The sequence below is a fragment of the Myzus persicae genome, unplaced genomic scaffold (genome assembly GCF_001856785.1).
Source record: "Myzus persicae strain clone G006 unplaced genomic scaffold, MPER_G0061.0, whole genome shotgun sequence".
NCBI lineage: Eukaryota > Metazoa > Arthropoda > Insecta > Hemiptera > Aphididae > Myzus > Myzus persicae.
The window spans coordinates 143,709-171,379 of record NW_019101224.1 but is presented as its reverse complement, the minus strand read 5'-3'; the positions used below and the strand labels follow the sequence as shown (position 1 = coordinate 171,379).

Below are 27,671 nucleotides of genomic sequence, written 5' to 3'. Positions count from 1 at the left end.
TTATTATTATTATTTTTGTTGTTATCGGAAGGGAAACCGCTGATTTCTAAAACACAAGACCGCCTTCCAGTTTCCGACGGTAAAATGACGAAAAAAAATGTTTTAAATTAATGATAATAATGGTAAATAATAATAGGCGAGGAAATCGGGTTAAATGTCGACTGGAATGTAGCCCGCGCGCTGCGTTATAATAAGGTTCGGTGACCCTCCGTTGTTGCGGCCGTGTACATCCGCCGCCGGATTACATTATTATATTATTATTTTATAACGTTGCGTCGTAAGCAATAATATTATTATATACATATATATTATGCACACATAAAATACCTTTCATTTTGCCGTGTTTATATTTTGTGGCGGACGAAACTCGCAGATCCGAGATGCCGTTTTCTGCCAAACAGAGTCGGAGGGGATGAGGAGAGGACGACAACAACCTATTATCGATTCGCGCGTTTGTCAAATTAAAACCAAAAAAAAAAAAGTTTTACTCCCGCATATCAATCGAGAATTAATGATAATAAATTCGAAACCTGTGGTTGGGCACTAGAGCAACCATCACCAATGACTATGTATGTTACGTACAACTTTAGCTGGACATGCTTTATTAGTTATTATTATTTGTATTTAGTTGGTACTTGGTGCATGGTATTATTATTATGTTTACCATGCCGTCCGCTGCATCGGTGGGCAGTATATACATACTATTATTATTATATAGTCTCGTCGTCGTCGTCGCCGTAGTCATTCCTGTCCACACATACGGTGGGCGGGGGTAAGGGGATGTGCCGAAAAGGGTTGGGTAGTATATAAAGCGTATATATATATATATATATATGCATGCATGTATATGTGTTTATATACAAAATCAATAGTTCGCACGGGTTATATGTATGTAAAAGGTGGAAAATCGGGTAACGGTCACACACACACAACACGCATATATAATATATAGGGATGTGATGGGTGTAAGGGGTAGAACTGTAGAAGCATAGTAGTAGCACTACTATATTACTAGCTGCAGCAGCTGTATATAGAGTTTAGGCCTTCTTCTAATCGATACCTCCTCTTTCTCGGCAGCAGCGGCGTACGTATCCTCCGTCGCCGCTGTATATAATATAACCCTTCGTTTTTGAGACGACCCCAAAACGTGTGAACTCTCCTTCTAAGCCGACTTTGCAGCCAATCCGACCGACTGCTCCCATCTCTCGCCACCGGCCGCTGACTTTCGCACTGCGCCTACATGATATTATGTATACCCTGTCGATGGTTTTTCGTATATTTAGATCGTGATTCATGTGTTACGTACGTTTGTTGTCGTTGTCGTCGTCGTTGTCGTGTGTAAGTTCGCCATATGGTTCTCGTGTAATCGATTGGCTTTTATGAAAAAGACCGACCAAGACGATGACGACTACAATATTACTTTTGCACGGTTTAATTATATATATCTACCTACCGAGCTATGTTACAATATGGTGCACGTTGTAATATGGTTATCGCGCCCGGTTGTCGGGCGGCGTCGGCTAAATAATAATACGTAGGCGAGGTGGAAAAACGGATTTACCGGATCGTCGCAGGTGGCGGCGGGGGGATCGGTCACGTCACCCTCCCTTCAACCTCCGCCTTTCACCCCGTCAGAGTCGTCGTGGTATTATAAGAATCGGTTTGGCAACGTCGGGCTACAGAGGCTGTGTCTGGGTCTGTGTGTGTGTGTGTGCGTGTGCTGTGGGCTTGTGGCTGCTGCCCGGCAGAAAACTGTGTGTATATAACTGAATATAACAGAAATGTAATTCCCCTCGCCATCGTCTCCCCCCCGTCACATGGTAGGTACCCCGTACCTCCTCGCCCGTGCACCACGTATAGTCGTCGTCGTCGTCATCATCACACCAACCGACACACCGCGCTATCCCCCCCCCCTCATCGTCGCCGAACTTATCCTCCTTTCCCCTGTATCCTGACTATTGTGCACGTGTGTGTGTGTGTGTGTGTGTGTGTGTGTGTGTGTGTGTGTGTGTGTATATTTATCAGTACTATATATATTTATATACAACACGCACGTACACACTTATACACTTATATATATTATTTGCTACCACCCCCGCCGCCGTCGCCGCTGCAGTGTTCCGCTCGCTCGCGTGTACACATCGATTCGTTGTAAAGCCGACAGTGTTGACAATCGACCGATTTCCTCCTCCTGCCGTGTAACTATATCGTATATTATATGTATGTACGTGCAGTCCGAAGTCGCGTCCAAATGGATATTATAATGGCCGCTGCAGCAGTAGTGGCGAATTCTGCACGTAAGGACGTGGTGTCATATCCACAAGACGCCTAGTGTATTATTATAATATAACGCAGCTAGCGATGCTGGGTGTAAACGACACTGGTCCGACAGTTTTCTTCGACGCAGACGGTCCGAATAATGATTTGTAGAATGCTACAGTTGTTGTTTAGGTATGTCGCCGAGATACATGCAGTAGAAGGCGGCCGGCCACTTCCGGGGTCACGCGAGAACGGATACCGATTTTCCGGCCAGACCGTGCTGTATTATAAATGTATATGCGCACTGCACTCATATAGCTTTTACAGAATAAAGTAAAGTGCTCTGCTGCGGCGGTGGTGGCTTTGGGATTTTTCAAATGGGATTATATACCTACCTATATAATGTAATAAACATCGAATGTGATGCGCTTCAATCGCACCGCCGATGATACTCCGTTTGTATACATCACTCCTAACCCGACGACATGATGGCAATTGCCTCTTATCACGCGTTTGCTCGTTTTTTCTATATGTTTACAATATAATATAGTGATTTTAGATACCTACGTCGCTCCAAAACTGCCTTCCGAGAGGCTGAACGACCAAATATGTACCGTACGTTTCGTAGATAACAGTACAATATTGCTGCTATTGTGCCGCGGTTAACGCGAGAATGGATATCGCTTTGAATTCCGGTTTTGAACCGCGCGCGTAACGGTTGACGAAAAATAAACTTTAACGGTTTTCCTCGTTTGTTGGTCGTTGGCGCTCGAGATTTCCGCAGTACAGATAACGTTCGTGGCTCGCGAATTTTTTAACGATACATTTCGCACCAAAAGCGAATACATTCGTTCGTTTACCATACTAATGGCGTTGTTATGTCATTATAATATGACGTCACACCAAACAGTATTTTTCAGTGTCTACAATTTTTATAGCAAATGATTTAATAGTTTTCTAGTTGTACGTATTGCATAATATATCAAATATTGTTTGGGATCAACTCGTTATAATAATAAAAAAAAAGTGTAAGATACCTACCCTATTGAGAAAAAATAATATTGTCATAAAAGCTTATTCAAAATATATAGTGAAAAGTTTTACATTATTTTATCGTTCTTCCGTGGTGGCCAGTGAAGTCGATGTCTATATAAATAGATAGATTTTGTCATATATTATTTCATAATTTTTTTTATTTTCGTCGATTTTTACTACGTTACTCTACTATAACTATACTTTGTACTCAGTCATTATTCAATGCTCGGTTTGTTTAGGTGTTTTTTTTCAAAACTCGTGTATGTTAATAATTCACACTTATCTCACAATTAAAAATTGAACTTAATCAATAATTAATACTATAGGTTTTTAGTTAACTTTTTATAATAATGTTACACACACGATTGCACGACATTATTATTCTTATAACTTATAAGTAACATATTATTATTATAATATTTCGGAATCGATACCGTGATAAGGCATGTTCGCAAAAACCACTACATCGAAAAACTCATAATCTACACGATCCCTTCCCTACCCCTCAACAATTGTCGTTTCCACAGTATTCCAATGTTTTTCACGACGATTATTAATTATTATTAACTATGATATACCTAATATTATTTCCGTGTGTCGTCGTGTACAATGTACTTATATTATATAATATAATTTTGATTTTAATTATGTGTTTTCGCTTTGTGTATTATATAGATGTCAGCCGGGACTCAGCTGCAGATGGCTCCTCAGGCTGGCCAAATGCACCTACCACACCCTCAACCGGGGAGTACTATTCATAGCCAAGACTCGAATATGAGTACAGGTTCGTCGCACAGCGACAAGGAGCAGGACACTCCGGAAAAAGCCAACTCTATCACCCGCACGCCTACCGAGCGCAAGCGCAAGCGGAAAATAGACGACATAGCAAGCAACAAGCAGCAGCAGCAGCAGCAGCAACAGCAACCGCAGCCGCCAAACATGGTGGTCGGGGGGCCTCCTCCGCCACCACCAAGGTCGGTTGCCGACACCAAGAAGATAAACGACTACTTCACCAAGCACGGTTCCCATCCCGTGTCCAACCCGATAAGACACGGTGGGGCGAAGTCACCGTCGCCAGGCGGACCGCCACAACAAGGTTACCCCATGGTGAGTGTAATTCAGAAGAAAATATTTTAAAAAAAAAAAAAAAACGAAAACGAAAACATAAACATAAACATAAACAAAAACTTGTCCACCGAAGAAGAGCTTGTCTGTCGTCGGCAATAACAATAACAATGATTTCTCGTTTCGTTTCTAGTTTAATCCGGCGAGTGGGCCTCAAGCATTGAGTCCCGTACTACCTCCGGACTATGTTTCCATACTCCACCCACCTAGGATTAACTCTAGTTCCATTACAAAATGTATACAGACTGATTTAACGAGTCATGCAATCCAAGAGTTTGAATGTCAGGCTTCTTCGGATTTGGAACTCAGAAATAATAAAATTGATGATTTGAATAGGGTAATGACATAAGTTTTAAATCTCTTGTATAATGTAATATTCTGATTACATAATATATTTATAATAATAATAAAACATTATTTGATTTTAGACAAATGAAGAACTGAAACACCAATTAAGCAGTCAACAGAAAACAATCGAACAGCACAAGTCTCACATAAATAAGTGCATAGATGTGGTGAAGAAGCTGTTGAAAGAAAAGTCCAATATTGAAAAAAAAGAAGCTAGACAACGGTGTATGCAAAACAGACTTCGGCTTGGCCAGTTTGTAACGCAAAGGGTTGGTGCGCAATTTCAAGAAAATTGGACTGATGGCTATGCATTTCAAGAACTGTCTAGGTATGTGTATAACACTTTTTTATTTATAATCAGATTATTTAAAGTTAATATGTTGTTATTCATTGAGTAGAAGACAAGAAGAAATAACATCAGAAAGAGAAGAGATTGACCGACAAAAAAAGATGCTTGTTAAAAAGCGACCATCAAATAGCGAAACTGGTGGACGTAAACGAGCTAGCAGTCAGTCGGGTACATCAAGTAGTAGTTCGAGTACTAACAGTGTACCTATCAATTCAACACCCTCTGTTTCTACGCCACCCATAACGCTACCCAGCGCAAGTATCAACAATAACCAAGTGACTGGTGCTACAACAGGCACGGTATTGCACAACGGTACTGTAGCCCCATCGTCCGCATTGGACACAGCAACGTTCCTAAAGCCAGAAGCTGTCCCGGGTTTATCGTGGCAAGAGTATTATGAAGCAGATGAGATACTCAAGGTACATTTTATATTAGCATATAACCAATTGAAAAGATAAATTAATTAATATGTTTTGGTCTGTACAGCTGCGACAGTCAGCATTGAAAAAAGAAGATGCTGATTTGCAGCTGGAAATGGAGAAGTTGGAGCGAGAGAGAAATTTACACATAAGAGAATTGAAGAGGATTCACAATGAAGACCAATCTAGGTTCAACAATCACCCTGTGTTAAATGACCGTTATTTGTTGCTCATGTTGTTGGGAAAAGGTGGCTTCAGTGAAGTTCACAAAGTGAGTATTAAACTGTTAACTGTTGGTTGCTAATTATTTTATTAATTTAAATTATATTTTTCATTTTTTTTACAGGCGTTTGATCTAAAAGAACAACGTTACGTAGCGTGTAAGGTTCACCAACTGAATAAAGACTGGAAAGAGGATAAAAAGGCTAATTATATAAAGTAATTCATACAGTTTTCATAGTTTTTGTTTGTAGAAATTTAATGACTTAATATAATTTTTTAGGCATGCACTGCGAGAGTACAATATTCATAAATCTTTGGACCATCCAAGGGTTGTTAAATTGTACGATGTGTTTGAAATAGATGCAAATTCGTTTTGCACTGTACTTGAATATTGTGATGGACACGATTTAGATTTTTATTTAAAACAGGTGAGACAAATACCTTACAAAAGTCATTAATATAATATATAAATCCCTTGTTAAATACCTTGAATAACAATTTCGATTTTTAACTTTTAAAGCACAAGACGATAGCAGAACGAGAAGCTAGATCAATAGTTATGCAAGTGGTATCCGCACTTAAATATTTGAATGAGATCAAACCTCCTGTGATACATTACGATTTAAAACCTGGTATGTATTTATTTGTTTAAATTAAATTAAAATGATTATTAATTTAGAAACTTGTTTTAGGAAACATATTACTTACTGAAGGAAATGTCTGTGGTGAAATAAAAATCACAGATTTTGGCCTCAGCAAAGTGATGGATGAGGAAAATTATAATCCAGATCATGGAATGGACCTAACGTCACAGGGGGCTGGAACATACTGGTGAGTAATGGAATTAAAAAAATATATATTTTTCATTAATTAATTTTCATTTTAATACATCTAATATGAAAATAACTTCATATTCTGTTTTAGGTATTTGCCACCAGAATGTTTTGTAGTTGGTAAAAATCCACCTAAAATATCATCTAAAGTGGACGTTTGGAGTGTTGGTGTAATATTTTACCAATGTCTGTACGGCAAAAAGGTAATAAAACTTATTCTTGAAATTGATTTATTTTTGAAATTATTATTATTATTATTATTATTATTATTGCTTATAGCCTTTTGGTCATAACCAATCTCAAGCTACAATTTTAGAAGAAAATACAATATTAAAGGCTACTGAAGTACAGTTTGCCAATAAACCTACAGTTAGCAATGAAGCAAAGGTATATAAACATTATCCATCTCAACTTTATATGTACTTAGTTTAAATGTCGAACATTAACTATGATTTAAATATATTAAGTTAACCATTAATATTTAAATAATAAATTAAATTATTTTGACTCAAATCATTTTAACAATATTAAAATATTTATATTCAACTATAATAATATGCTTTTTTTTGTTTACAGAGTTTTATCCGTTGCTGTCTAGCATACCGTAAGGAAGATCGTATTGATGTGTTCACCTTATCTAGGCATGAATATCTGCAACCACCATTACCAAAACATGGCCGACAGTCAGCTAACAATCAACAACAGCAACAGCAGCAACAGCAACAGCAACAACAGCAGCAGCAACAAATATCAGCAGCTAATTTTGCTTCTGGCATGTTTGGTAACATGAATGCATCTAGTTCGTCCTAAGATCAAGATATAGTTAATAATAAATACTAAATAATTATAAATAATATAATGTGAACGGACAATATATAAAACATGCCTTGTGCCATTTGGATTAAATTATTTGACCAAATAAAAAATGGCGTTCACAAACGGCCTTAGGAAATTTTAATTGAATGATCATTATTATTATATTATTATATGAATGTACTAGTCAAATCGTTTTTGTCACTGCTGCAAATGAGTTCCTGAGTACATTTATGATGTTTATGTTTTACTATTACCTAAATAAAAAATAGTGATACTTGTTCGAGAATCACCTGATTCTTGCGGACAGCAATTTTATTTGTACTCTGTACACATTAATAATTACACTACAAAAGTAAGATTAGTTGTTTATTAAAAAAATGTGAAAAAGAATGAAAGCTTTAATTTATAAACTGTTTTCTGCGAATACCTAATATGTTAGATTTCATTATAATGATATGATTGTCCCATCATCACAATTTATTTTTATTTTTTGCTTTGTACAGTTTCACCATTTTTTTTTTTTGTATATATATCTGTATAAATATATTTGTACATATATACTGATTTTTTTTGTAAATGACATGTGAATTCGATTTAAGAATTTTCGACGATAAAATGTTATTTAGTTTGTTTATTGTTAACACAAAAATGTTTATTTTGTTGTGATAAAAAAAAATACGCAAAAAGAAACTGTGGAGAAAAAGAAATATTAATATGATAATAATAATAGTTTTTCCTTAACATTTGGAAAAATTAAAAGGCGGTTTTTTTTCGAGCCAATGAGACTTTATAATTATTATTTTAGACACACTAGATTTGTTGTAAGGTTTATTACTATCTTTAGTAATAACAAACATTGTATAATTATTATTGATACTATTATTATTACTATTATAAAAATAAAAGAAAAATGAATTTAAAAAAAAGAATGTGTACCTAAATCTTTTCCTCAATATGTACCCTAATAATTATGTTTAAATTATTATTATTTTTTTTTTTTTTTGTCATAAACTCCTTGCATTAGGTTTTGTTTTCCCCATTCAATATTGTTTCCAATCTTATTTTTATGATTTTATTAATTACCAGGATATGAATTAATAATAAGAAAAAAACCAAGTACGCTTCTCGATATTTTTCCTCTACAAGGAAAATCTATGAATCATAAATATGTTTTTGTTATTATTAATGATAATGAAAACTCTACGAAAAATTGGGCAGAAACATTTTACAGTGTATCCGGTCCGAAAACATAATTATATGAAAAAAAAAAAAATGCTTAATTGATACATGCCATGTATTTGGCACAGTGGCACTTATCATTGACAATTGACATGGTGGATTATTTGATTATGGTCTGATCAAAAATATTTATTGTTATTAGTAATATTATTATTTTAAATTGGACATTTACAATTGTTTTATAATAATCATAAATTGCACAGCCATAAAGTATAAATTAAAAGTTTTTAAAGTAAGGTTTGTTCAGTTTTATCGTGCATGTAACAGCCAATCTTTTCAAATATTGATTATTCGCTTATTGGAAACCACAAAGAAACACTAGTCGTAAAATAAAATATTTGACAATTGTATTGTGCTTACATTGGTTATCATTTTATAAATGTTAAAACAACTTATAATTGATTTTCCAAGTGAAGAAATAAAACAACAATAATTTACTGAAGGTAAAATAGGTAGTTAAATCTAATACTTGAATATTCAACCCTTTGTACTTACCGTCTTATATCTATGGTAAATACTTGCAGGTTTGATTGATTAGTGTTGTTTTAGACATTTTTTTGTCCAAAATTGGTGTAAAATTATCCCCATATCCCGGTGCAGGATAATGTACCATATAAATTATTTGGTGTGAGCATCTTCGTACTTTTTTTTTCATACTGGTTTTAGCGAGCGAATTTCTAGTTTTTTATAACCATACTTATTGTATTATATATTTATGTTGAAGTTCAAATATAATTTTATATTTATAAAAAATATGAAAAAGGTATAAAAAAATAAGTACTCATGTAAAAAATAAGATTTTTATTTAATAAACCAGATAAATTTCTTTTAAAATTAAAAAAAAAAAAATGATGTTTCAAAATATTTTTTTAATTCATTACATTGTTTAGCGCATATGTAAATGCCACCAAAACAATAAACCCATTAAAATAAAAATCAACATTTTAGTAACAATGCAAATTAGTTGATATTTAAAAATTATTATATAATATATGTAATAATATTTGTGTCTATATTTTTCATAATTTTGGAACATACGATTCTTAACGCCATCTAGTAGTAAATACTATAACACCTAAGCCCAATTCACGGTTTAGGAGCTGATAAGATCGAGGCCCATCATATTCTGTGATCATGTGGTCTTATTTCTTATCAATTAACATTATCAATAATATTTTATTAACATTTCGCATTATAAAAAAAACTAAAATAGTATTTAGTATTTAAGTATTTTGCTCCTCGTTACCCATTTTACACTTTAACTAAGTTCTTACAGTTGTATACCTATTTTAAAGTTAGAACTCTAAACTTGTCATTAATTGTGGTTTATTTGTTTTCGAAATCATAATTTTTGTAATAAAATTCTAAGAAAAATCAGTCTGTTGAAAGTTAAAACAAAATGTTAAATTGTGTAACCAGTAAGTTGACGTTATTTTGTCATAGTAGACTACCATCAGGCTTTAACAATCTTCGAGGATGTGTGGCACTATTTGCTACACCCAAGACAGACTTCAGCACCTCTTCCATATTAGATGGTACAAAGGATGATCCTAAGCGTTGGTTGGCGAATAATGATGTTATTTACCCACCACAGGAACCCGGGGAAGAGAGAAGACCGGCTGTATGTTAACTATAGTATTTATGTACTTATGTTGAATGTTTGAATTATGCTGTTTTATTTGAATATTACAGTTTGTGTGTCACCAAAAAGTGAATATCAAATACAGTCCCAAAAAAATGTGGTATGTTGCAAGCTTTGTGCGTGGTATGTCTGTTGATGAAGCACTTAAACAATTACCCATGGTCGGGCTTAAAGGTGCCACTATAGTAAAAGATACTATTTTAGAAGCCCAACAGTTAGCAGTGGAAAATCATAACGTCGAATTTAAGACAAATTTGTGGATTGGTAAGAATAATAATTTGTTTAATTTGTGTCAATCATGTTGCTTTTATGTATCTGTGTTTAATTTTAACAAATTAACATAATTTCAAATGTTTATTTTTAATATTCAATACCTTTTACCACAAATTATTACTTAGTAATTTATATTTTGATCAATTTAAAATTACATTAGTTTTATAGTACTTTTTCTCTGATATTTTTAATTTCTCTTATATATTAATGGATTAAGTTTTAGAAACATTCAATTAGATAGATTAGTTAATTTTTTTACAAACTTTTTGTAATTTTTTGTATGAGAGATATGCATTTAACTAAATTTATTGATTTAATTTTCTGTTGATATTAATAAACAAAAATCTTATCTTATTATTAAATCAGTGATAATACCTATTACTTAGTATTTTAAAGTGTTATTTAAAAATGTGAAGAGGTTAAAATGTACATGATATGATCACTGATGGTACATTTTTTCCCAATTTAGAGCAGATTAGAGGTTTAGATTCTAAAATATTATAATTTTTTATTCCAGCTGAGTCATTTTGTAGTAAAGGTCCAGTTATAAAAGGTATGCGCAGACATGCTAGGATGCGAATGGGTCAAATCATGTACAGGTACTGCCATTATTTTGTGAGATTAGAAGAAGGTACACCTCCAGAAAATTATTATTATAGCTGGCCTAAGACAGGCCCAGCTTTGTTAGCCCACTGGGTTGATGAAGTCCGTGACCGTAAAATTCAAGGATCATTATAAAGCGCATTTAAAGATAAAAACTAGTGGTAAGAAATGTATTTGTTTATAAATATATACTAAAATTAAATAAAAAATGTTTTTAAACTTATAAGAATTATGTGTTCATTTTATATTTGTTTTATTTGTAAAGCTGATCTACAAACTGAAATTCTGTGTATATTAAAATAAAATAAAATAATAATTTATACTCCATTCACGTTTAAAAGGAATCTTGGCGGCAACCAGTTCTTGTCAGGCAATACGTATTTGTCACCCTTACTAGGTTAACCATTTGTGTAGTTAAGCCAGGCCCCTGCACTCAAACCTCCACCGAGGTTCCTTCTTAACTTGAATGGAGTATATATCATTGATAGACAATTATTTATTAGCATTTCGTATTATTTTAAATTTGGTATTGATAATTGTATCTTATACTTTTATGGTTTTATTCATTACTAAACATTGTGATTAATTATACAATTCAGACCAACTTATGTACTGACTAATTTTAATTTATAAAATATAGCTTCACAGTATATGATAAATATATTTTTGAAACATAAAGTATTAGTACTTACATGTATATTGTACCTATATATTAAAATAAATCAAGGGGTGTATCCAGGAATTTTCAAAGGGGGTACACATTTTTTGAACATGTGAAAAGTATAAAAAAAAGTTGTATGCCATTAAAAACAATAAATTCTGTCATTCAATGGGAGAGGTCCAGACACAAAACCTAACCTCTTGGTAACTCCTGTTTCTATAACTAAACATAAATAAACTAAGTGTAGTGAGAATGGAAATGTTTTTTTCTACTAAATATTAATAAATACTTTTAAAAATAATTTATAGAAGTTTATATTTAAAAAAAGTGAAACAGCCTGTACCATAATTTTGTTTATGATACTTGTCATGTTTTTAAGTTATTTATTAACTTAAATATTATTTTGAACGCTTTAAGGCCGAATAACTCTTCTCCTGATGATGTAATATACTATAATAGTAAGTTGTAGCACTGGTTATAGAGAGTACCTACGAATTAAGATAGACAATCTTAATTTGTGATGGTGCCATTGATTATAAATTTATAAATACTAGAATATCCTAGTCTTCATGCTACAGAATTATTAATTTATAGTCAATAGTTATATGTAAGTAGTTATAAAATTTATAAATATTGATGCAATTATATGAAATAATGTTTTGATTGCATTAGTGGTCCCTTTTAAGATTTTCACATAATGATTTTAATAATTTTAATTTTAATTTTTTGTCTATGAATAGTTTACAACATATAGGTATTATAGGTACCTATGTCACTGAGTTGAATATGAAGTATATATGCACATATCAACAATAAATGGATGTATAGTACCTTCAAAAGTGTATTGTAGATAATGAATGTAGTATGTTATGGCCTAATCAAACCTTTTATTTATTATGGTTATAGGCTATTGCTCGTCCTTATATTATTAGCAAATAAAGTAATCTTCAACTAATTATATGTTAGCCTAAGCTATCTTGTAGGGTTCTGATGACAGATATTACTAAAACATCTGGGTACTTTATTAATACTTATGAGTTATAAGTATATGTTTATGAGAAGTTATGTTTGTTGTGGTGGATACTGGATATAAATAACAATGTTTCTATTTGTATATTATTTTCATTGGCCATTGATAAAAATTGTAATGAGAACATGTTTTTAAAAAAATATTTAAAATAGTATGTCAATCAATGTTTAATGACGATTTTGACTGGTTACTATTGACAATATTTATCTCTGGATTATTTTCCTTGCTATGTGTGATGCCATATCCAAAATAAATTGCGAAACCTAAAAAATATAAATTTAAGATATGTGAAGATTTAAAAAAAATAAAGAATGTAAAATTGTAGACTTGGAGATTATTTATTAAAGTAAATTAATAAGCCTCAAGTCTATAGTTTTTTATTCTTTAAAGACGTAATAAATAAACCAACCAATAATCATCCAAATGATGAATTTTGTCCATGTATATATGTCGAAAAAGAACATTAAATAAATGTTTATAAATATACTTAGTGCTGGGGTAAGTGGTACAAGTGGCACCTGAAATATTAAAAAAAAAAGCATGTAAGTGAATATCGCTCTGTTGTACATAAGGTGTCTTGAAGTTCGCTGTAAAAGATGGTATTAAATTTGAATTCAATTATATCACATCATTGAATACGAAAAATGATTCTGAGCGGAGATCATAATATGTTAGTCTAGGATATTTTATATTGTTATTACTTATTATTAATACGGTAGCCGGCAACTTGAATTAATATTATTCATAATATTATTCTTAAACTAACAGTGATTCTAAAAAAATATTGAATATACTTAAGTATAATTGGGATGTTTTGGAACCGAATTTTAACAAAATGACAAAAATCGTTATGCTTTATGTTGATATGTAATTTTGTCCAAATTTGAACTTAAAATGCTTGTAAACTTTATTTACATATTTTTTAGATTTTTTAGTTACGGAAAAAGCTGCTTAAGTTTAACCTTTTATGGTAGTGTATAAAATATGCGAACACAAAATTTCAGTGAAAATTGTATGTATTTACGGTAATTTTTTCAAGAGTTACTCTAAAAACCAAAATTGGTTTTGTTCGAAAACTCGTTGTGCTTAAAAATTACCGTTTTTCTTTAATTTTTTGTTTGTATTTTTTGTCGCTTTGGAGAACTATTGGGAATTGTTTATCTCCCTAATGCACCTACTAGATTCACTTTCCTACCAGAAAAGTTGTTATTGAAGAAAATCGAAGCACGTTTACTGCCCCAAACCGCGATGACAGACACAAAAATAAATAAAAAAACATACATCATTGTAAAATCAATACATTCATCCCTCCTCTCAGAATCTAAAATAAAGGCCATATTATATTTTAGTTTAATAATAATTATACAGTAATAGAATTGTTATTATTTATTAGGTAGGTAGGTTAGCTATTTTACTTTGAATGCTACTGGAGTTTTAGACGTCGGTTGCATAGCGATGGATACAAGTTGTAAAATCATGACACCTACGAGAACCTGGACAATGATCCAATGGGTACTGTTTAGCTCGTACCAGTGACTTAAATAGAGACCAAGAGGTAGACACACTATTGCTGAAATTACATTTTTATTTATCATTGGCTGGTAAAAATGGTTTTTGATTAGGTATTTCGATATTTTAAGGCAAATATGGGTTGGCTTACTGAAACACGTCGTTTGTAAAGACGCTACGTAACTACTCAGACTGTTTGCTCTCACGAATTTGTGGAAGTTGAATAATTGTTTCAGTATTTGCTTCTTTGTGTGTTGTACTTTTATCGTGACCAATGCCGTAGATTCGATGTATTCGTCAGCCAATATATCGTAGTCCATATCGCTCTGTTCTTGATATCTGTTATAAAAATTGATGGTAAATAATAACATTACTAATGTAAACGTTGAGCCCTAAGATAAATTTAAGGAAAAACGCCCGACAAGTTTTGAGTTTACCTTGTGTACAGTACGCACACAGCCACCATGACATATACGAGCAGAGTGCCAATTGTCATCATGTCCACTAGTTGTTGGAGATTTAGTAAAGCGGAAAAAAAACCTTAAAAACATTAAAAAAGAAAATATACATTAATATTTTGATGTCAAAAATCAATAGGTAGGCATTCTATAATCTATGTTATGAATTATTATAACCACCATTCTGTATTAATAAACATTATACCTAAATATTATTCATTTATTATTATAGGTAGGTATACGTTATATGAGTGTATATAGTTTGGTAGGTACCTGTAATAATGCCCGCAAATAGCGTTCCAAAAAATGGAGTTTTGAACCTTGGGTGTACTTTCCCCAAACTTTTGAATATCAGACCGTCGTTGGACATTGCGTACAAAATTCTCGGCAGTGGGTACATTGAACCAAACATGCTGTAAACGTTATAGGTACCCTCAACTATTATTGTTGTTGTTATTATTATTAGACAACATTAAAAGCTGCAGCAACTGTTGAAATGTTCGATTGCTGTATATAGGATTATATTTCCACAATTGCCTACTTACCAGGCACACATCCCGAAAACGGCTCCTACTCCTATGATCCATTTCAGAGGCGTCCATCCAATAACGTCGAACGCGTGACTTAATGGCATATTTGCGTCCTAGACATAAATACGTATAATTGAATTAATGACCGTTTGTATTTTTATATTATCGACGTCAAATCGGTAAACTTGGCCTCTTAGACTTAGGGCGTTGTCTGTACTTGGGACAAAACCAGATTTTTTAAAATATTTATTTAATTAAATTATTAACTGAGTGTGTAGTGTGTACCTACTTTGTACGTAGGTATATGATAATAATATGAAATTAAATTACTGTTATTGATGTAAGTACCTAATGTGTATATTATATTACAATAGTTGCATTTTCATATTTTCATATTTTTGACATTTTTTATTTTTTATTTGTCTATTACTTTTTAATTATTAACTATGGATGTGTATCTGCTTTGTACGTATTTGATGAATAATATTAAATATATTAGTTTTTTTTTCATATTTAATTGGTAGTCACTATATTTTTTATCTGAGTTCAATTTACCTATACCGTGCTATATAATATATTCAAATATTTTCGCAACAAAATATATGTAGATTGTAGATTCACTAGATTTTTTATTTCAATTTGCAAGTATAAGTGCACTTTGTAGGTACCTACTGGCTACTTGTAATATAAATAGTAAATAACTATGTGTACAGACATATATTGAGGGGCCTGATTTGGCTCTGTGGTTGTTCCCTAGGTGGCTCAGTCAACGTGTTCTGAGGTTAAGCATCGGCCGGCGTCACTAGTTCCCGGATAAGTGACAAATGGCCACCCTGGTTATTAGTGATAAATCCTCGCCCTACATACACGTTTCTCAACCAAATGTACCCCCCCCTTCTAAATGCTTATGGCCAAAGTTGCCGATGTTTAAGATTATTAAAAAGAGACCGTAAAAACCTTAAATTTTGCTTCATCATAGCCTAGTAATGAAGTCAGATTAGTCAAAAATTGGATTTCATATTTTCTTGTGAATAATAATTTTAAGACTGTTTGACCGTCCCAAATTTGACACATCAATGAATCAAATGAAATTTTTACTTTGAAATATTTAAATAGGTTTATATTTTTAAAATGTTGTGTTCTCTATATGTGTTATTATGCCATAAAATCATCGCACTAAATAGTAGATGGTCAGACTGATTTTATATCTGATTAGTGATTATCAATATTACTTAGAGTTTATTAAGCTATATGTTTTTTTGTAAAATTAATCACTGTATGTGTTTTCCCCCAATTTCTCATTAGGTAGGTAGTAGGTATGTGCTAGGTGAGTTTATTCATGATGGTGTTGCCTACCTGTGCGTAGTACGGTATCATCAACGTGAGGACAGCGGACACTCCGGAGTAGGCGAGGAACACGATGAACAAAGACAGTACTATGGCCAACGGTAATGATTTCTGAGGGTTTTTCACTTCTTCACCTGATGCAGCTATACAGTCAAACCCTACATACCCGTAGAAGCACGTGGCTGCCCCTTGCAGTGCTCCCTGTAGACCGTATGGCCAGAAACCGCCTTCCCCTGCCCAGCTGGGTACTTTCGCTTGCGGTAGTGACCAATTTTTGAAATCGACTGTGGCCCGAGAAAACAAAAATCGATATAACTTATTCAAATCACTTAATTCTGCGAACGGTAAATCGTCTAACTAAATAATTTTTACTGTGAAATGAACCACCAATGATGACTAGGACCATGATTCCACAATTCAACAACGTAAATAAGTTATTGAGACGCACCGAGTCTTTGAGACCGCAAGCCAGAGCGACTGAAACAACATAATATTCAATAGGATGTATAAGTTATGAATAATGTTAATGTATTTTTGGCACTCATGTACATATTTAGATGTACAGTTATTGGTTTATTCGAGTAAGTACCAATAGACTATAGGTACATATTTTATTATTTTTACATTTCACATACGTATATATGGCTATATACTATATAGGTATAGATAGGTGAGATCATTTAACACTACATTACAGAATGTACAACGAAGGATTTTAACTCTAAAAATTGATACGTTACAACTTGTTTTTGTTATTTAGTTGGAGCCATTTCATCACGTCCCTACGTGGTGGGAGCCCTGTCCATTTTGAAACATTTTAAAATTGTTGCACCATTATTTAGTATACATTTGCATGGCGAATATTGAAATTCTGCATGATATTGGTTTAACTTATAAATCCAGAGTGTTTAGTGCCTTGCTGTCTACGTAATTTCATCATAAAGTTGTTAAAATGTTTTTATTTTATATATAAAGGTAAGTAAAAAAAAATTCAAGTTATAATACTAATAATGAAAAAAATACTCATTACCATAAATCTAGGCATAAAAAAAAAGGTAGACACGATTTATCGGTCTCCCATAGAGTGAGTGTCTAAATAGGTCACTATAATACAGGGGTCGCGATCGACTGATAGATTTTTAAAGGAATATTAGGTGATCGTTTTATTATATTTAATTATACGTATACCAATAGCCAATAGGTATCCGTTGATCACGAGAACAGTAAAATAGTTTAAGACACACTTTTAAGCTTTATATTTACAAAGTAAAGTATTTATTAGAGAAGAAAAACATAATTGTCAGAGATAATAAAATAATATTATTATACTGCATGTAATACTATAAATATTAAACAATATACCTAAACAAATAGTGGTCGGTCACCAAGTATTTAAAGTTTTTTAATGTAACCCGTTTGTTTGAAAAGGTTGGTGACCCTTGCTGTAATATATGCGTTAAATCAGAATGATTTTGATAAATTTTGTCAGTATTTGAACTTCAAATGCTTATAAAAAAAATCGTACAAATGTATTTCAATTATTATACAATTTTTCAATTGGTTTACTTATGAACAATTTATAAGGAACTTCATATCATTTTCAAACTTTTTGATCAAGCAGAATAATTTTTATAAATATTTATAAAAACATTTAAATTTAAATTTTCTAGTAATCATAAATAATTCAAAAAGAGTCAAAATATTTTGAAAATCTTATCTTGCATAGAAAAATATCATATTTATTTTTGGTAAAAGTTCTAGTATCTAAGGTCATTTGTTTTTGATAAGCTACAAAAAAATTAAAATTTGTCTATTAACCGGTTAGAATGAAAATTCTCGTTTTTTCTTAATATTTTACTTAATTTTACTAGCCAGTAGAGAATACTTGTACTGTTGTACATAATACATACATTTCGATAGGAGACATCAAGACAATTACATTTAGTTGGATAGTACGTATACTAACATTGGAATTTATAATCCCCCTCATCCTCAGTTTTTAATCAACATCAAAATTTTTTTCAAATCAATTGGCCATTATGTGCAGTTCTTTAGAATTGAAAAATGAACAAAACAAATTATTGGTGGAAGGGCACCCCCTCCCACTTGGTTTGCCACTGACTACCATTATTTACAAGTAAACTCAATAAAAGTCAATATTTTTTTTTTTTTTTATTCATGGTACAGCATCAACTGCTAAGGTTATTAGCTTGCGACAAAAATTGGTAATTAGTACATAATAGAGTATAGTTATACAATAGATTCTTAAATTAAAAGTCAATATTATAATAACAAATATAACTAATGTAACAAATAGTTATAGCAAATTATACGCAGACGCACTTAAGTACTTGAAACACAAATATTGTGAGGACTTCATCTTGCATTTATTAATTGAGGTTGTTTTTTTTTTGAGAAAACTCGTTTATCATTAGAAAAAAAATCGGAAATTTGAAATGGATTCAATACTTAAAAAAAGCCTAAATATTTTAAAAACTATCACATGTATATAGATTACGATAATTTAAGCATTTGGTAAAAACACCAAAATCTAAATAAAATAAATTTATTTTGTTAAAAACTAATTTTGCGTAAAAATGCCCATTTTCATTATTTATTCATTTTTGGTTATTTCCAGTTAATAAGTAAATTACTAGGATTGTTTACTTCTGAGTAAAGTTTTATCTTTTACACTGTACTACTAGGTAGATACACTTACATTAGATCGCTTATTAGCACATGTATTTCGTAAATCACCTACAACTGCCTATATTGAACTCAATAAAACAGTTGACCAGTCAGGCTTACAGTGATATGACGATTCAATTCACGAATTGATCGAGTGATGTTTTAATGTTAACTTACTGAAGACAGAATAGATAATCAATTAATGTCGATAGGTCAAAATTGAAAATTAGCATATTGCAACAAGATTATTCTTATACAAATTGAAGTATATGCCTAAATAATTGAAAAAAAAAACGTCTTACGTAAGTCTTATCATCGTTTTGATAGTTTTAAATAAATAAAACAATTTTAATGAAAGATAAAATAAATAAATACCATTGAATCTATGGCATAGATTGTATCCTTTAGGCTGGTTAGGTTTTGGTAGAGAGCCTTAATAATATTATATTTATTATTAAGGCTCTCTAGGTTTAGGTATGTGCCTATTCAGTATTCGTATCGATAAAATTTAATATAGATATCTATTTTAAGAGAAATGTTAAAATTTATTTTATGATTACTTTTTGAAATGAAGTGTGATTAATTCTATTATTTCTTATAATCATTTTAAGTTGAAAAAATATGTATTAAAATTACGATGAAAAGTTTTTTTTTTTTTATATTTTTAATGCAATATTTACAATCTATACAACAAGTAGTACAATAAGTAAATTTGATAATAAGGTAGTATAATACATGACTTGAATGACTTGGGGGGGGGGAAACCGTCCATCACAGTACCTCCTAAAAATGATGTTGAAAAGTTAAACGAAATAAGTGTATTTATTTTAAATTGAATATTTAAATATACATAGGTTCAAAAAACATTTAGGTAGGTCGTACTTACCTAAAGTCTTAATCTATTTGTTTGATCACGTTTAATCATGTGTATCTCGTATTGAGCTATTCGATACATTATATGTAGGTACTAACCATTATTTATAAAATGTATTATCATTTATAAGTTAATATGTATAAAACTCAAGTTTCTATCATTCGTTGATTATCTTGTGAAGCATCATAATTTAAAATTGCGCGTTTAATGGCATATGGTAAAATATGATAAATATTTTGTTATTGGCTATTTATACGGCGTGTGAAATATTGAAATGAACGTAATGGCGTAATAAACTATTAATATAATAATTATCATGTAACCTTTTTTATGCTATCAATTTTTTATTTATTTCATGTATTCCCATTCTAATCTTTGTACTTATACTAATTATTATTATAACTTTTTTTTATTTTACATACATATAATACAAATTAAGGCAGAGCCGCTCATAGCGACGCCATGATAATATAAAATCACGTTCATTCAATTTGATAAGATTATTTTTATGACTGGGTTTGAATATGTGATTATAAGCACGTCTGTTATTGTATTGATGTAAATTTCCGAAAGATAGTCGATATAGTTTTATTTTAAAATATTAGTATCTACTATCTATAAATGATAATAAGGCAATATTAAAGAAAACAAAATTATAAGGAATACCTAAAATATATATATACCTAAAATATATATACCTTTACTAGTTAAAATATATTCACTACACTAACTGTTAATATTGTAACTTTGTTTTATAATACATTTTTTTTTCTTAAAAATGTATTTTATTAATTGTGGAAACGTTGTTTCAAATCGCAAAAGTTTTAATTTCGACGTAGGTGTATATTGTATTAAAGTAAGTTGTTATTACCAGAAAACACAAGAACAATGAACATGGCAAAAAAATCGAAATACTCTGATAGGTATGGTAATTCGATCTCATAAAGCCCTCTGAAAGCTGTTTCCATAGTCTTGTTGGTCAACGAATCGATGTAAAGACTCATTCCTCTGGCTATGCTAGCACCACCTAGACAAAAAATCATAATTACATTTTCTAACATTCTAAATTCATATTCATTATCACAATAGGAAATATTAGTAAGTCGGACATGGACTTCAAAACTATTGTTTTATATATTATGTAAAATAAAATGTCTAGTCTATTCGTGTTTTTATAAAATATGTAGGCAAATAGATGTGATTTAATAAGTACTTTGAACGATGGACCCAATAAAATCGCTATGTTATCCTTAAATATTGTCTTTTGAACTCAATTAAGTTCGTCAATTAAGAATTATTATATTATTTTGGGTCAGAAATCAAGGATGGATATTTGACAAAACTTATAAAGTTAACCCTTAAATAATTTTAATAAGTTAAAAATGAAGGATAGTTGTAAGTTGTTATTTAAGTCAAGCAATTCGTTGTTAAGTTGATTTCAAAATATGAATATAATATAATATTATAGTTGAATTAAAAGTAAAATTAAAAACTAAAACTATTGAAAGCAATTTTCGTACGTAATTATTACATCTAACAAACTGATAATTATATCATCGAAAATATAATTAGTAACATATATTATCTATTACGATATTAGTTTTTAGTAAAATTAACTTTTTTGAATGACATTTTTTGTTGTTGAAAAATTACTTGTATTGTATTATGATTGATTAGGTTGCCTTTTTATCGATATATTTACTTTATAAAGTCCATATTTTATTTTATTATCCAAATACCTATTGTGTATTCTAGTAGTAGATTCCATCCGACTATGAATGCTGCTAATTCACCGACGGCGATATAAGCATATGAGTAAGCTGATCCTGCCCTGGGGACTCGACTGCTAAGTTCGGCGTAACATAGTCCTAGAATATATAAACATTAAGTATTAATACAAAAGTGTATAAGACCATAGGTATGTAAATGATATAAATTAAAGTGTTGATTGTTGTATAAATGCATAATATAAACAAAATGTAAAATATTCTGACCAATATACCATAAAATCTTCAATGTAAATGAAGATATAAATTTATATTATGTTATACCTTATGTTACTGTAAATATATATTTGATATAATATATTATATAATTTTATCTTTCCATTATCATTATTATTATTATATATGTATTATGTATATATATTTGTTTATAAATAATTGTGCTTTTGTTAATACTTTGCTAATCTCCGGGACCACTAATCCAATTGGCAGTACATTTTTCACACATACTCGTTGAGACTCGATGAGTGTTTATAGCTTTGTTTTTCAACATACATAGGTTGCTATATTGTAATGAACACAGGAATTTAGTTTTGGATCACGAAAATCAAATATTTGTTTCGCTTATTATATAGCGTTGTCGTTGGTTATAGAAGTTAAAGAGATTTTATATTTCATCTGAGTGAAAGTGTGTAACTTATAAACTCAAAATGTCTCGACCGATTTTGACGAAAATGTTAGAGATTGTTCTTAGAGATAAATAGAAAGTTGAGAGATAAGTTTGAACTATGTTCGAAAATATAGCAAGTGTTACATTCAATCCGCAACGGGTGGTTGCCTATCTTTGATGAATTAGTTCATAACGGGGGATACACTAATGTTGATTTGTCCGTGACTGAAGTACTCCTATAAACTGAACTACTCCTATAAGTAAAACATGCTATACTATAATTGTTCATTTTTTCTCTGCTGAAGTCGGGTTAGACAGCCAGTATATATTTTAATATATAATATATAATGTATATTGTTTTTTACGTTACACAAATATATTTTGAAACCTTTTCACAGTTTATAATTTAAATCGTTGATTATATGGTATGGAAATATTAGGCGCTAGCTGATCTCGTATACACTTTGTTGCACGTTAAAAATGCCAACTCCATATGAGAATCGCTTGTGATAATATGAGCAGTAGTATATATATAATTATAGGTAGACAGGACGTGGATTGCGGACTGGATTTCGCTTATTCTATGCTATGGCCATCTAGATTTTAATCTTCTAAAAATTGGCCTTCTAGTAACTAACTTTGAGTTGCCCATCCCTGCTTTATATGAATAATATGTTTATTTTTCTGTGAACAAACAATATTAGTGTCAAAGTATTATTATTTTTCTTTTATAAACAAAAATTTCCATCGCTAAAAAACGCTGTTTGAGCACCTATTGTGGTTGGATCTTTCCCTTTTTAAATTAGCCTATCTTATTCCCAGAAGCCTAATCTATCTTTGTACCAAATTTAACCACAATCGGTTTGACAGTTCAAGAATGCATAAAGGACAAACAGACAGAAATGTATATAAATGTTACTGCGAATGTCCGTAGTTGGTGAGTGTTAACAGTTACCGGTTAACGTCGCCAAAGTCATTGGTGAATGTTGGCATATTGATTTAATGTGTACTGTTTGTAAACATTTTCTAGTGAATGTCGACATTTATTTTATACAACGATATTGGTGAATGTTGGTAATGCCGATATTATTTAATCGGATCTCATCTGATATTCTAGTACCTAATACCTATTAATTAATATAAAATTTATTGTACAAGTTGATAATTTCTATAAAATGTTTTATTAACTTACCTTGCGACTTATATTATACATGGATAACCACCGCATGCTAAATGTGTTGCCTCGTTAATATTTTGTATGATATTGTCATTCAACGTAGTTATAGTGTTATCGTAGAGTAGTGATTTGCACAATAACCAAAACATTTTTTTTTTTAATGGAAAACATACGTGAGGTTTTTTATAATAAATTTAAAAATTTAGTATCTAAAAAATTAGGTACCAAAAATGGTGTTATAAATAAATTATATACCAGAAACCAGTTTTCGTATGTAAAGAAAATGTAATATCAATTACTGATGTACAAATGGATAATTGGATAAACAAATTTCCTTAAACCTTCTGCATCAAATTCATCAACCGTTGGGCAAAAGTATACACGATGTAATTGCAAAACAAAGTGCACCACAAAAAAGTGTGGTTGTAGAAATGTTGGCATTTGATGCAGTTCAAAATGTCTTGACAAACTGTCATGCTGTAATAAGGAGAACAATTATCGTTTTTTTTTTAAAATAATAATTTTTGTATGGCAAAATAATCATAATTTAAATTAATATTACAGGTATAAGGTTGTTCAATAATAATAATTATAATTGATAAAAGTAATTGTTAATATTTATAATTTATATTATTGTCTATAGTATTATACTATAATATTGTGTGCGAATACGTAACCAATGTCAACATTAACTAAAACCTTATTGTGTATGTCAACATTGACCAAAATCCTAATATAAATGTCAACATCCACTAGTACATGTCTATATTATTTTAATTTTTTAACATTCATCAATTTAGTAGGGGTATGTCGACATTCACTAGGTGATTGTCAGCATTCACTAATTGGGGACATTCACAGTAACATTTATATATATTTATTAGATATTCAAAATAGTCCATAACGATTTCCTATTTCAACTAAATTTTACAACTGACTAGGCGCATCTGTACCTACTTGTTGACAATAAATCAATATATTTCATTAATCATTTACCATAGTAGACGGGACTAGGTATAATTTATAATATTGAATCCCCAAAACAATAAATATTAGGTAACATTTAACCCTCGTGAACTAAGCAGCATATTATATTATTGATGACCAATAAGTAATAACTATCGACAGCTGTAAATACTGAGTATTAAATATCGGAGTTATAAATTATAATTGATAAAAATAGTGATTAGTGATAATAATTTCTAAAAAACCTAATATGCACCATCATAGTCCTTCCATTGTTTCTAACATAACTATTTTTTTTATTTATTGCAAATTAAATTGTAAATCACAGTATCACACATTAGAATAGAGCTTTGTCAACCTTATCAAAAAAAATTAAAAAATTTGAGAATATCAATGAATTTATATAATATAATATTTATAAATAATAATTATAAAATAGTATTAATTAAAATAAAACTTTTTTCATAATACAAATATAATAAGCAAATAAATATTGTGTTGTTGTAAATTTTGTGCTGTTAAATTATTTAAGAATTATCTACAACCATGTATTCTCAAATCCTCAAATTTGCAAAATAGTAGTGATGTAAAACAAATTTTGTGTCAAATTTAATTCCTTCAACAAAGAAGCAAAAAAAAAAAAAAAAACAACATAAAATACTTCAAATGTACAGCCGCGGTCCTTCGTCAGGACATTATCTTAAAATATTTGAATCATAAGGCGTGTTTGCATACGTTTGATCTATTATTATACATTTATTAATTTATATTTTCAGTATATTTGTATAACTATACATCTATTGTTCTGAGACTATTATTAAGTGTCTTGATTCACAGATGGACTTTAGTTTTTATAATAGAAAATGTAGTGATTTGCCATTTATGGGTCAATACTCAATACTCAATAATACGTAATATGCATAGTATACACAATACTGCTGATATGTACCTACGTATCTACGAGATTACTATAGTCTATAATTTTAAATTGCACGTACCTACATTCAAATGAGATGTACTTTACATTGAATTATTTGTTTTATAAAGTTTATTGACAAATTAAATACAACTTACTTCATAGCTAGTATATAAGTTTTGATTTTTAGTCGATGTTATACTTAACAAGATATTGAAATGTTATTATGGTTCGATTAAAACCTTGGACGTACGTAGTGTCTCGCTATTTTAATTCTGTTAAAACTCTGTAGTAAAATTGTTAAACTTAATAAAAATGTTATATTTAAAAAATTGATAGGTTACAATGAATTAAGTTCCTATATCTTTGTCCTCAAGAACATGCATGTAAAATAATTGTTTTACGTGTCTTAACAAAATGTGTGTATTTTAATTCTAAACTATAGCTACTATAGCTAACTAGGCTACATTCTCATGAGAAAAATATACTGATGAGATTAGTATTTGCAATAAATCTTAACTGATCAAATATTATAATATAACATTCCATCGAGTTTATAATATTTATACTTCCATGATTATTTTATGTAAAAAAAAATACGTATGATAAAAGTACACCTGTAGATTTTTAGGTATTTACTATTTTTATATTTTATATACCTACCATTTGGCATTTAATCTGATCTTCATTTAATAATAAAATATAATAGGTATGTAATATATGTGGGCCCCGTGGGGCCAACATTGTCCTTCAAGGGCAATATAAAATTATTAAAAAAAAATAACATGTTCACTTTGTGTCTTTGTCTCGAGTTAAATCTACCTAGAACTTAGATATACAATTATTTTTTCTAATTTTTCAGTGAGTAAAATTACTTTGCTACTACTTGAGCATCAAAATTAGACTTTACTTTATTTCTGGTTCGTGTTTTAGCTTATTTAGAGGTTTAAACACACAACTTAAAGTTATGAAATGTAAACTAATAATTTACTAATTTACTAACAATTACTGACTGAGTGGTTCAATTAATATTAGTATTAAAAAAGTATTCCCAATAAAGAATGTATGAGTGACGAACTTTGAACTCGAATATACAGAAAAAAACACATCATTTAATGAATATTTATATAACACAAATTCCTCATTCAACGGTAGTAGAGGTACATAAATCAACACTAAACCATCTGATGATGTTGACCGCAAGTCTACTGAGGTAACCAACGTAGACCAGTAAAACCAAACTATAAAAGTCAAATTTTGACTGGATAATTGATTTGTTTGTCCTCGTTTTGGTGTCTGTATACTTTAAGGTTTGTTTTTCGTATACTAACCGGCAAACACAGAGGCAACAGCGGCGATGAAAAATGATACGACGACGGCGGGACCGGCCACGTACTTTGATAGGGCTCCGGGTAAGACGTACACCCCCACGCCAATAGTGCTGCCCACGCCTAACGCAGTCAGGTCGGTGGTGCTCAGCACCCTGTCCAACATGGACGACTCACGCACTACGCCCGCCATCGTCTTCTTCCGGTTCAACTTTTTGCCGACCGCCATCGTTTATTGGATAATTGTGTGCGCTGCAGAGTCGCGCGGCTGCCGCTGAGGGACCGCCACCAACGCGCTCTGCTCGCTCTCGCGCTCTGAAGTCGTATACGCGGATGACCGGAAACACAGGACCGAAAGTTTTTCGACGGAGGTGCTCAATAATATTATGTTATTGCGAGTATATAATATGTATAATATACTGTGTGGAATACGGCCGACGGGTGAACGATGTGGTTACGATGTATTCGATTTATTTATTAATTATCCTCGTATACGACGGTAGAGCGAACGAGCGAGCGGTTGGGCGGACGAAATTCAGCGTCGTGGCGGGACGCGTTCAACGTACAAACTGCGCGTGTTTCGATCACGCGTGACGAGCTGCGGCTATAGGCACTTACTTACCATGTCTT

At 31.1% G+C, this 27,671-nt stretch overlaps 3 protein-coding genes across 8 annotated transcripts in view; 2 read left to right on the top strand and 1 right to left on the bottom strand.

Annotated features, from left to right (window-relative positions):
- The window catches only part of LOC111028270 (serine/threonine-protein kinase tousled-like 2), a 42,660-nt gene extending 34,771 nt beyond the window's left edge, over positions 1 to 7,889 (top strand). For 5 of the 6 annotated variants that reach the window (XM_022306848.1, XM_022306847.1, XM_022306850.1 and 2 more), the window contains 12 exons: positions 3,970 to 4,401; positions 4,553 to 4,756; positions 4,848 to 5,095; positions 5,166 to 5,535; positions 5,603 to 5,806; positions 5,882 to 5,973; positions 6,038 to 6,185; positions 6,278 to 6,389; positions 6,450 to 6,588; positions 6,682 to 6,793; positions 6,870 to 6,977; positions 7,167 to 7,889. In XM_022306848.1, coding sequence (XP_022162540.1) covers positions 3,970 to 4,401; positions 4,553 to 4,756; positions 4,848 to 5,095; positions 5,166 to 5,535; positions 5,603 to 5,806; positions 5,882 to 5,973; positions 6,038 to 6,185; positions 6,278 to 6,389; positions 6,450 to 6,588; positions 6,682 to 6,793; positions 6,870 to 6,977; positions 7,167 to 7,400 — 2,403 coding nt within the window. In that variant the 3' untranslated portion in view covers positions 7,401 to 7,889. The remainder of the gene's footprint in view (positions 1 to 3,969; positions 4,402 to 4,552; positions 4,757 to 4,847; positions 5,096 to 5,165; positions 5,536 to 5,602; positions 5,807 to 5,881; positions 5,974 to 6,037; positions 6,186 to 6,277; positions 6,390 to 6,449; positions 6,589 to 6,681; positions 6,794 to 6,869; positions 6,978 to 7,166) is intronic. The other variant, XM_022306851.1, reaches the window with a different exon arrangement.
- A 1,937-nt stretch (positions 7,890 to 9,826) lies between these two features.
- Positions 9,827 to 11,771, top strand: LOC111028258 (39S ribosomal protein L22, mitochondrial). The gene is made up of 3 exons (XM_022306823.1): positions 9,827 to 10,266; positions 10,338 to 10,551; positions 11,078 to 11,771. The coding sequence occupies exons 1-3, from the start codon at positions 10,045 to 10,047 to the stop codon at positions 11,296 to 11,298; spliced, it is 657 nt and encodes a 218-aa protein (XP_022162515.1). The 5' UTR covers positions 9,827 to 10,044; the 3' UTR covers positions 11,299 to 11,771.
- Positions 11,772 to 12,914: 1,143 nt separating this feature from the next.
- Positions 12,915 to 27,270, bottom strand: LOC111028257 (high affinity cationic amino acid transporter 1-like). The gene is made up of 12 exons (XM_022306821.1): positions 27,045 to 27,270; positions 22,000 to 22,128; positions 21,132 to 21,287; positions 17,071 to 17,175; positions 16,708 to 16,982; positions 15,367 to 15,464; positions 15,095 to 15,234; positions 14,801 to 14,903; positions 14,515 to 14,702; positions 14,270 to 14,424; positions 13,264 to 13,372; positions 12,915 to 13,117 (listed from the first exon to the last, which is right to left on the bottom strand). The coding sequence occupies exons 1-12, from the start codon at positions 27,268 to 27,270 to the stop codon at positions 13,011 to 13,013; spliced, it is 1,791 nt and encodes a 596-aa protein (XP_022162513.1). The 3' UTR covers positions 12,915 to 13,010.
- Between the last annotated feature and the right edge of the window lie 401 nt (positions 27,271 to 27,671).

Coding starts and splice junctions, on each gene's coding strand:
- LOC111028258 (XM_022306823.1), top strand. CDS start 10,045: ATGTTAAATTGTGTAACCAGTAAGTTGACGTTATTTTGTCATAGTAGA. Junction 10,267..10,337: donor GGGAAGAGAGAAGACCGGCT/GTATGTTAACTA, acceptor TGAATATTACAG/TTTGTGTGTCACCAAAAAGT. Junction 10,552..11,077: donor TAAGACAAATTTGTGGATTG/GTAAGAATAATA, acceptor TTTTTATTCCAG/CTGAGTCATTTTGTAGTAAA.
- LOC111028257 (XM_022306821.1), bottom strand. CDS start 27,270: ATGGCGGTCGGCAAAAAGTTGAACCGGAAGAAGACGATGGCGGGCGTA. Junction 17,176..21,131: donor CATTGTTCTTGTGTTTTCTG/GTAATAACAACT, acceptor ATGTTGTTTCAG/TCGCTCTGGCTTGCGGTCTC. Junction 16,983..17,070: donor CATTGGTGGTTCATTTCACA/GTAAAAATTATT, acceptor CTCGGGCCACAG/TCGATTTCAAAAATTGGTCA.